This window comes from Erpetoichthys calabaricus, chromosome 2 (assembly GCF_900747795.2).
Source record: "Erpetoichthys calabaricus chromosome 2, fErpCal1.3, whole genome shotgun sequence".
In the NCBI taxonomy this organism is placed as follows: Eukaryota; Metazoa; Chordata; class Cladistia; order Polypteriformes; family Polypteridae; genus Erpetoichthys; species Erpetoichthys calabaricus.
The window spans coordinates 157994532-158005808 of NC_041395.2; the positions used below are offsets into that span (position 1 = coordinate 157994532).

Consider the following 11277-nt stretch of genomic DNA (forward strand, 5'->3'; position numbering starts at 1 on the left):
TTATGATTGCAGTTTACTCATGTTCACATGGCACTACTTCCATCAGGATAACGCACAATGTTTCAAAGCTCAAATGATCTCAAACTGGTTTCTTGAACATGACAATGATTTCAATGCACTCAAATGGCCTACATTAACAAGATCTCAATCCAATAGAGTAGCTTTGGGACATGGTGGAACAAGAGATTTGCATAATGGATGTACAGCCGACAAATCTGCAGCAACTGCATGATACTATCATGTCAATATGGACCAAAATCTCCGAGGAATGTTTCCACCACCTTGTTGAATCTACGCCACAAAGACTTACAGCAGTTATGAAGGCAAAAGTGTGTCCACCCCGGGACTAGAAATGTGTACCTAATAAAGTAGCTGGAGAGTGTATAATAGTGTCAACTTCAACCTGTCATGTTACTGTACCTGAGTCAAATATTCAAGTCCAGGAGGGCAACCTATTGGTCTTGATGGAGCAGGCATAAAGCCAGAAGGTGGAGCCACGTATCCTGATAAAAACAAAATACATATACAACACATTAGATAATACTTGTTACCTACTGTCAGATCAAGTTAAATAACATCTACATGAAGTTAAATAAAACTTTAAAATATGTTCAACTAGTACTTCAGCATATGGTTAACAGTAATGCTTGGTATGAAGCATTATTTTTTCTTTTAAATAACTGCAATGGAATATATTTGACTGTATTTAACCCCTCATAAGTGGAAATAAATGCATGTTTAGGATTTTTAAATCTTAAATCTCCAAATATAGTTAAAATACTAGGGGGCTTTGCTCCCTGCTCGCTTCGCTTGCCCACACCAATGCCCCCTCCCCCCCACCTGCACTACAGAGGGAGGCTGAACGCACCCCAAGGAGACGCAGTCGCTCCTCTGAAACCCTTCTTAAATGGTGATACAATGGGAAACAAATACAGTTTTTGTTTTTTTAACCTCCTCTTTGTTTGATCAGCTGCGTGCTTGCTGCTATGCAGCATGACCTGCATCTCGTGCAGCGCTTTGAACGTTTAAAAGCCTGTACAGCAGCTGCCTTTTTGTCTCACTGCCTTGTCTCTCTTCTCCCCCACATATCCTTAAAACACTATTCGACCTCTTTTCGCTGTTCCGTTATTTCACTGAATAATAATTTCCATTTGTTTGCACTAATGCGATCTTTACTATCATTTTTTTTTAAGACTTTCGAGTTTTCCTACTTCCATTACCTCTAACCTACTCTGCATGTGTATTGCGCCAACATTTTTGAATTTTTTACGATGTTCTTCTTTGTCATCTACTCTTTGTCTCTCTTTCTCCGGCCCCGGGCATGGTTAAATCTGTTGGCACAAAGACGAGTCTCGCGGGACGTGAAAGTGTTTTTCTGAGAATGTCATGTCTCATCTCCCTGAACAGGTCTCGGCCCAAGTTTTTTTATTTAATAGAGAGATTTAAATATAATCTACTAGTCAACCCGCGGCGTAGCATACGCTGCATAATTATGTATTGATGGGTGAACACTTCCTGAAAGACACAGTTGTCCAAATGGGGTTGGTTTTGAGGATACGACTGTAGGTTAATGAAAAGATGTAACTCTGGAGAGGGCAATATACAATACAGCGTTTTACACGCTGCATACAGCGATTCACATAGAAGTATAGACACTGCTAAGACCATGGAATACCCCTCGCAAACTGGTTTACACGCTGCATACAGCGATTCACATCTGCGACAAACAAATTGTTTTACACGCTGCATACAGCGATTCACATCCGTGACAAATATGATTCTTCTTAGATGGTGCTGTCGCATCCACCCTCGCTCTCGAAGCATACACACTGCCTGGTCATGTGCCTGCTCGCAAGAGCAACTAACAGAGACCCGCCCACCAACTGTAAGACCATGGGATACCCCTCGCAAACTGTTCTACACGCCGCATACAGTGATTCACATCTGTGACAAACAAACTTTTACACGCTGCATACAGCAATTCACATGATTTTTCTTAGATGGTCCCATCGCGTCCACCCATGCACTCGAAGCATACACACTGCCTGGTCATGTGCCCGGTCGCAAGAGCAACTGACAGAGACCCGCCCACCAACTCTAAGACCATGGCAATATACAATACAGCGTTTTACACGCTGCATACAGCGATTCACATCAAAGTATAGACACTGCTAAGACCATGGGATACCCCTCGGAAACTGTTTTACACGCTGCATACAACGATTCACATCCATGACAAACATGCCTCTTCTTAGATAGTCGTGCCACGTCCACCCTCATTCTCGAAGCATACACACCGCCTGGTCATGTGCCCGCTCACAAGAGAAACTCACAGAGACCCGCCCACTAACTCTAAGACCATGGCGTGTAAAACAGTTTGCGATGGTGGACGCGGTCGTGCGTCATAACCGAATAAAATACAGTGGAACCTTGGTTCACGACCATAATTCGTTCCAAAACTCTGGTTGTAAACCGATTTGGTCGTGAACCGAAGCAATTTCTCCCATAAGATTGAATGTAAATACAATTTATCAGTTCCAGACTGTACGAACTGTATGCAAATGTATATTTTAAGTTTTTAGGCACAAATATAGTTAATTAAACCATAGAATGCACAGCGTAATAGTATACTAAATGTAAAAACATTGAATAACACTGAGAAAACCTTGAACAACAGAGAAAACTAACACTGCAATAGTTTGTGCTATAGCGCTACCAACCACTGGCTAAAAACTTTTTTTTTTTTAATGAGTTTTAAGCACAGGGAAAAAATGAACGTTTGAAAAAATCCGAAATTTAATAAACTACCAAGAAAAGTAACATTGCAACAATGCACACTACGAACCGATCGCTGTAAACAGAAGTGAAAACAAAATCAAGCCCAGTGCATTCTTTAACTGCCTTCCTACCTTACGAGTCCAGCCCCCTCTCTCTCGCGCTGCCTGTGTTTATGCGAGGCTCTCTCTCGCGCTGCCTGTGTGTGTGTGCGTCTGTCTCTCTCTGGCGCTGCCTGTGTGTGTGCGCGGCTCTCTCTCTCGGGCTGCCTGTGTGTGTGCGCGGCTCTCTCTCGGGCTGGCTGCCTGTGTGTGCCTCTGTCTCTCTCTGGCGCTGCCTGTGTGTGTGCGCGGCTCTCTCTCTCTCGGGTTGCCTGTGTGTGTGCGCGGCTCTCTCTCTCAGGCTGCCTGTGCGTGTGCACAGCTCTCTCTCAGGCTGCCTGTGTGTGTGCCTCTGTCTCTCTCTGGCGCTGCCTGTGTGCGTGCGCGGCTCTCTCTCGGGCTGGCTGCCTGTGTGTGCCTCTGTCTCTCTCTGGCGCTGCCTGTGTGTGCGCGTGGCTCTCTCTCTAGGGTTGCCTGTGTGTATGCCTCTGTCTCTCTCTGGCGCTGCCTGTATGTGTGCCTCTGTCCCTCTCTGGCGCTGCCCGTGTGTGTGCGTGGCTCTCTCTCGCGCTGCCTGTGTGTGTGCCTCTGTCTCTCTCTGGCGCTGCCTCTGTGTGAACCGAGGTTCCAATGAGGTTGACTAATGAAAAGTCAACGTGGCTCAGAGGTGCATGTGGAGTCTAGCAGAGACAAACGTGAATGACGCCGGTGTTGTGAGTTGCTGCGTCCGAGTTGGTGGGCGTGGCTCGGCGAGTTGTCGTCGTATCCAATGACGCTGTGTTTTGTGAGTTGCTGCGTCCGAGTTGGTGGGCGTGGCTCTGCGAGTTTTTGTCGTATCTAATGGTCTTACAGTTGGTGGGCGTGGCTTTCTTGCGTGCTTTCCATTGGTGGCTACTTGTCGGCGGCTTAGTGAATTATATATATATAGATAGTAAAATACTGAACAACAACATTAACAGGCTTTACAGTGCCTCAGACCAAAATAGGATGCATACTCTAAAACTGTAATAAAGTATCTATATTGTTTTCATAACAACTTATAGTCGCTTTTTTGTCTGTTAATAATGCAAAGAATCTATCAGCTAACCAAAACATAAATGGCATGCATGGATTCAAATGTAATAGAGGCCAAAAGTCTCCTTTGCTTCTCAGCAGATCTCACTTTCCACCTAGCAAAGTACATGTTCATTTTCATTCATGTACTGGCAAAAGGCTTCTAATTTCACCTTCCCTGTCTTGCAGCTTTAAGGCAAATGTACACTGTCTTCTACAGGTCTCCCTTCAGCTAGATACTCACTTGGTACAGATAGTTTTAAAAAAAAAAAAAAAAAAAAAAAAAGCTTCGATCATATTTTAAAACTGATAATGCAGAAGTTATTCTAGTTGTGGACTTTCTTCAATATGGTTCTGTGCAATACATCCCGTGTATAGCCACATATAAGTTGGGTCTTAAAACCAGAAAAATCAGACCCTGACTTATATTCCCATTTAAAAATACAACACTTTTTTTTTTTTTTTTTTTACATATTCCTGCTTCCTCCAATCTCGCACCATTTTCTCAGACACATCGAATTTTGTTGCAGCAGTGCAGTTACCAATTTCTTTCGCCACTTCAACGACTTTTAATTTATAACCAGCTTCATATTTTCTTCTGATCAAACACTCCATCGTAGATAAAGGACACTCTTACAATAAAAGGTATATGAGGGTGTGAGATACAAAAAACACAAAACAGTGCAAACGTCGCTTCGGAATAGTTCAGGTATTACTGTGTGGTCATGTAGGCAGAATACATAGGAAAAAAAAGGCAGTGTGCTCCGGGGTCACTCTCTCAGGTAGGCGTTAGCATATCATAATCTCTTGGACCAATAGCGTGAGTTTTCCATATTTGACTTGTATAGCCGACATTATAAAATATCAGAAATTACACGGTAAACGTTATGTTGTGATGAAGGTAAGCGGTTTCTTTGTAAATATATGGATGACATTTGACTAACAGACCTCCACCAGAACTGAAATATTTTAAAGGTGTTTTCTCACATAATGTGTAACATACAAACCTTTGAGGTTTTTCACCCAGAGACTGACTCCCCAGCTGGAGAAATGTGTAGGAAATATGGCCCAGGAATCAATGGCATGCATATTAATTGAAATGAAGTAACTGAAGCAGTAAAACAAGGCACAAAGAATTTACATTGGCCATTAGAAGGAACCTATGATTTAGAACATGTTAAGTATCTTGACCCCTCCTTTAACCGTCACCTTATCGTGGTGGAGGGGTTTGCGTGTCCCAATGATCCTAGGAGCTCTGTTGTCCGGGGCTTTATGCCCCTGGTAGGGCCACCCAAGGCAAACTGGTCCTAGGTGAGGGATGAGACAAAGAGCGGTTAAACAAACCTCCTATGAAGAAAAACAATTTTGGATGGCGCTTTCCCTTGCCCGGACGCGGGTCACCGGGGCCCCACTCTGGAGCCAGGCCTGGAGGTGGGGCTCAATGGCGAGCGCCTGGTGGCCGGGCCTGCACCCATGGGGCTCGGCCGGGCACAGCCCGAAGAGGCAACGTGGGTCCCCCTTCCCATGGGCTCACCACCTATGGGAGGGGCCAAGGAGGTCGGGTGCAGTGTGAGTTGGGTGGTGGCCGAAGGCGGGGACCTTGGCGGTCCGATCCTCGGCTACAGAAACTGGCTCTTGGGACGTGGAATGTCACCTCTCTGAAGGGGAAGGAGCCTGAGCTAGTGCGCGAAGTTGAGAGGTTCCGGCTAGATATAGTCGGACTCACCTCGACGCACAGCTTGGACTCTGGAACCAATCTCCTTGAGAGGGGCTGGACTCTGTACCACTCTGGAGTTGCCCCCGGTGAGAGGCGCCGAGCAGGTGTGGGTATACTTATTGCCCCCCAACTTGGAGCCTGTACATTGGGGTTTACCCCGGTGGACGAGAGGGTAGCCTCCCTTCGCCTTTGGGTGGGGGGACGGGTCCTAACTGTTGTTTGTGCGTATGCACCGAACAGCAGTTCAGAGTACCCACCCTTTTTGGAGTCCCTGGAGGGGGTGCTAGAGGGCATACCTTCTGGGGACTCCCTCGTTCTGCTGGGAGACTTCAATGCTCACGTGGGCAATGACAGTGAGACCTGGAAGGGCGTGATTGGGAGGAATGGCCCCCCCGATCAGAACCCGAGTGGTGTTTTGTTATTGCACTTCTGTGCTTGTCACGGATTGTCCATAACGAACACCATGTTCAAGCATAGGGGTGTTCATATGTGCACTTGGCACCAGGACACCCTAGGCCTCAGTTCGATGATCGACTTTGTGCTCGTGTCGTCGGACTTGCGGCCACATGTCTTGGACACTCGGGTGAAGAGAGGGGCGGAGCTGTCAACTGATCACCACCTGGTGGTGAGTTGGCTTCGATGGTGGGGGAGGATGCCGGTCAGGCGTGGTAGGCCCAAACGTGTTGTGAGGGTCTGCTGGGAACGTCTGGCAGAGCCCCCTGTCAGAAGTAGCTTCAACTCCCACCTCCGGCAGAACTTCGACCACATCCCGAGGGAGGTGGGGGACATTGAGTCCGAATGGGCCATGTTCCGTGCCTCTATTGTTGAGGCAGCTGACCGGAGCTGTGGCCGTAAGGTGGTCGGTGCCTGTCGTGGCGGCAATCCCCGAACCCGTTGGTGGACACCGGCGGTGAAGGATACCGTCAAGCTGAAGAAGGAGTCCTACAGGACCCTTTTGTCCTGTGGGACCCCGGAGGCAGCTGATAGGTACCGGCAGGCCAAGCGTAATGTGGCTTTGGTGGTTGCTGAGGCAAAAACTCGGGCGTGGGAGGAGTTTGGGGAGGCCATGGAGAACGACTTTCGGACGGCTTCGAGGAGATTCTGGTCCACCATCCGGCGTCTCAGGAAGGGGAAGCAGTGCAGTGTCAACACTGTATATGGTGGGGATGGTGCGCTGCTGACCTCGACTCGGGACGTTGTGGGTCGGTGGGGGGAATACTTCGAAGACCTCCTCAATCCCATTAACATGCCTTCCAATGAGGAAGCAGAGCCTGGGGACTCAGAGGTGGGCTCCCCCATCTCTGGGACTGAGGTCACCGAGGTGGTCAAAAAACTCCTTGGTGGCAGGGCCCCAGGGGTGGATGAGATACGCCCGGAGTTCCTCAAGGCTCTGGATGTTGTAGGACTGTCTTGGCTGACACGCCTCTGCAACATCGCATGGACATCAGGGACAGTGCCTCTGGATTGGCAGACCGGGGTGGTGGTCCCCCTCTTTAAGAAGGGGGATCGGAGGGTGTGTTCCAACTACAGAGGGATCACACTCCTCAGCCTCCCTGGAAAAGTCTATTCAGGGGTCCTGGAGAGGAGGGTCCATCGGATAGTCGAGCCTCGGATTCAGGAGGAACAGTGTGGTTTTCGTCCTGGTCGCGGAACAGTGGACCAGCTCTATACCCTTAGCAGGGTCCTGGAGGGTGCATGGGAGTTTGCCTAACCAGTCTACATGTGTTTTGTGGACTTGGAAAAGGCATTCGACCGTGTCCCTCGGGGAATCCTGTGGGGGATACTCCGAGAGTATGGGGTACCGGCCCCCCTGATAAGGGCTGTTCAGTCCCTGTACGATCGGTGCCAGAGCTTGGTCCGCATTGCCGGCAGTAAGTCGAACCCATTTCCAGTGAGAGTTGGACTCCGCCAGGGCTGCCCTTTGTCACCGATTCTGTTCATAACTTTTATGGACAGAATTTCTAGGCGCAGCCAGGGCGTTGAGAGGGTCCGGTTTGGTGGGCTCAGGATTGGGTCACTGCTTTTTGCAGATGATGTTGTCCTGTTTGCTTCATCAGGCCGTGATCTTCAGCTCTCTCTGGATCGGTTCGCAGCCGAGTGTGAAGCGGCTGGGATGAGAATCAGCACCTCCAAATCCGAGACCATGGTCCTCAGCCGGAAAAGGGTGGAGTGCCCTCTCAGGGTTGGTAGCGAGATCCTGCCCCAAGTGGAGGAGTTCAAGTATCTCGGGGTCTTGTTCATGAGTGAGGGAAGAATGGAGCGTGAGATCGACAGGCGGATCGGTGCGGCATCCGCAGTAATGCGGGCGCTGCATCGGTCTGTCGTGGTGAAAAAGGAGCTGAGCCGCAAGGCGAAGCTCTCAATTTACCAGTCGATCTATGTTCCTACCCTCACCTATGGTCATGAGCTATGGGTAGTGACCGAAAGAACGAGATCGCGAATACAAGCGGCTGAAATGAGTTTCCTCCGCAGGGTGTCTGGGCTTTCCCTTAAAGATAGGGTGAAAAGCTCAGTCATCCGGGAGGGGCTCAGAGTAGAGCCGCTGCTCCTCCGCATCGAGAGGAGTCAGATGAGGTGGCTCGGGCATCTGATCAGGATGCCTCCTGGGACGCCTCCCTGGTGAGGTGTTCCGGGCACGTCTAACCGGGAGGAGGCCCCGGGGAAGACCCAGGACACGCTGGAGGGACTATGTCTCTCGACTGGCCTGGGAACGCCTTGGGATTCTCCCGGAAGAGCTAGAAGAAGTGGCCGGGGAGAGGGAAGTCTGGGCATCTCTGCTCAAGCTGCTGCCCCCGCGACCCGACCTCGGATAAGTGGGAGACAATGGATGGATGGATGGATGGATAAGTATCTTGAGTAATGCTTGCAAATTCAAAAGGTGGAAAAGTATTTGAATGCTGACAGTCTCTTTTCTAAACTCTATAAGAATTTGAGGAAAGAATGGTTACCTAAAACAAGAAAAGCTGAAAAAAGTGCAAAAGCAAATATGGGAAGACAATTTAAATAAATTGCTAGTGACGCAGACGAAGAATGAAAATCAGACCTCTGAAGAGGATGTTATCCTTCATCCTAATTTATATCTATATTAAAGAAATATTCTAACTGCACAGCCAACTTCTTATTCTGAAACCCCTAAACCACTTATTCACAAACCCTTAAAGTAACGACTCCACTGAACTATCACCCACCTAAAAATAAGAGCCCAGCTCTCTCACGTTCAGTATATTCCAACACCTGGTAAAGGGTCAAGTTCAAGTCTTGGCCTAGGTTATAGGGTTGAAATCTAGGTTTGACACCTAGTGTTGCTTTTTTCTGAGGGTTAAATCCTTAGCATACAAGGCATGGTACAGTATTTAACAAAATCAAAATGGAAGGTGTGTGTTTAGGGAATGGTGATAATGACCACTTCAGTGGTGGTTTTTTCCTGATCAGGAATCAAATTGTACAGCATCTGCATCTTCCCGATTTGTACCTCACATCAGACTGTATTGATTACTTTATAAACTGAAAACAGATGGGTGCCTGGGACTAAAAATTGCCAAATTGGTTTACAGCTAGGGAAAGGTAGGGAATACTTAAAGGACATACTTAAACCGATCAAAGAGTTTGAGCAAAGACATCCATCATACTGACATCCAGCCAATGAAATGTGTGTAAATATTACTTGTTCTGGAATCCCAAGTGGAATTTTAAAATAAATATGGCCTGTCCAAGAGATGAACAGACAGCAGAGTCAGGAGAGGGAAGGAGAGACGTCAGGAGAGAGCAAAAGATGTGCAACAGTTTTCAGTTGATTGTTAGCTAAAGCATCTCATGAACAATATCAATTGCTAGATCAAAAGCCACCAAAAGGACAATCATCTTTGACACTTGTTTGTAAGCTTTTTCAAAAGACTTATGTATATATATATATATATATATATATATATATACATTTTCTTTTATGCTTTCCTTTATTGGTATTATTGTTTTTTTAATAAATACCAAGTTGATTTTAACTCTCTGTATTTTTATCTAGAGTGATTGAAGTAACAAGGTAAACTAGCCAGCTGCATAATTATGTATTGATGGGTGACCATTTCCTGAACGACACAGTTGTCAGTACTTGTAGATTAAGGTGTAGTGGGTCTTCATTGTTGACGCTTAATATAGCTTGCGTACTGTGAGGTTCTGGAGTCACAGTTGAGAAACACTTTTTTAATGTCTTTTAAGCACAGGGCAAACAATGAACATGTGAAACATCCGTAATGTAATAAGCCACCAAGAAAAGTAACAGTGCAACAATGCTATCTACAGAAGTGAAAGCCAGCCGTCTTTTCTGGTGTGGGCTGCTTTTGCAGTGTTACCGCTTGTGCATATTAAATCTTGAAATCCTTCAAGTAAATAATTAACTAATTAACACCACCCACACACACAAATACACACACACACACAGCTTGTGTAGAATGTCAGCTGCTGAGAGAGCAGAAAATCCTGCAACCCTCCCGCCTCTTAGAGAGCCTCATAATTGTGAAATTGTAAGTCAAGAGGCCATCTTTAAAATGCCCCTCTTCCAAATCCAGATTGTGTATATATGTTGATCATATTGTTTAAGGTATAATCTCATAGATGGTACATGTGTTTCAACTTATTCCATATGCTTAGATTCGGAATTAATTGAAAGTGGCATTCTTCCTCCCTCCTGTTCTGCTCAAGCAACAGAATTGTTCACAATTGCATACCTATGAAACTGATAATATTTACTTGGAATACAGGTATGGGTTTGGTGTTGTACATGATTTCGGTACCCAATTAAAACACCAAGGTTTCCTTGTGTCTGCTGGCTCCCCTATTAAACATGAGATCCTAATTTTCAATCTTTTATCAGCAAGTCTTCATCCTGTATCTACATCTGTTCTGAAATGCATAGAACATACTAATCTACCTGATCCGGTTTCAAAAGGAAATTTGTTTGCTGAATGCATGGCTATGAAAGCTGCATTTTCTCAGGACGTACCCAAAGTTTTAGCACCTCTTCTTTCGCCGCTGCCACAATTTTTGAAAATGCAAGAAAATGCGTTCCCATAGAAAATGCACCACTGGCAGGATGTTCAAGGACAGCAGATTATGGATGTTTGCTTCAGGTCACCAGCTTTCCTGACCGCCTTATACCTCTGGTTAGCTCAGCTTCTGCATAGCCCAACCCATTTGTCAGTTGCCTACTTTGGCTCAAGTACGTACATATTGTGTAATTTTTCAGCAGTACAATATAGGAAAGATTCCTACGGCAAGCAAGACAGCCTACCCTAAACCCTGGGGACCTAGACTTTAAAAAACCAAGAAATGTCGAGGGTATGACTATGTGCTAGTAATTACAGATATTGTAAATGCCAGAGGACAGATGGGCATCCTGACCGGGATGGGGACAGAGTTCCTACCCAGACTAGATGCCATAATGGAAGGACCTCAAGACTGGAGACAATGCAGCCGGAAGGCATTGTAAATCTTGTCCTGGTTGGGATCAGTATATAATGAATGCACTGGAACAATGTGGATTCCAAATGTAAGGTGGCAGTGTTACTCAAGGCTAATCTCAAACAGGGTTGCAGGAGAACTGGAGTGAGGAAGTGCAAGCATTCTGGGGTCTTTGGG

General features: G+C 46.6%; 1 protein-coding gene across 2 annotated transcripts in view; it reads right to left on the reverse strand.

The window, feature by feature from the left end:
- The window catches only part of LOC114646479 (phospholipid scramblase 1-like), a 101806-nt gene that overhangs the window by 21942 nt on the left and 68587 nt on the right, over positions 1-11277 (reverse strand). For both annotated transcript variants that reach the window (XM_051922921.1, XM_051922922.1), the window contains exon 4: positions 421-503. In XM_051922921.1, coding sequence (XP_051778881.1) covers positions 421-503 — 83 coding nt within the window. The remainder of the gene's footprint in view (positions 1-420; positions 504-11277) is intronic.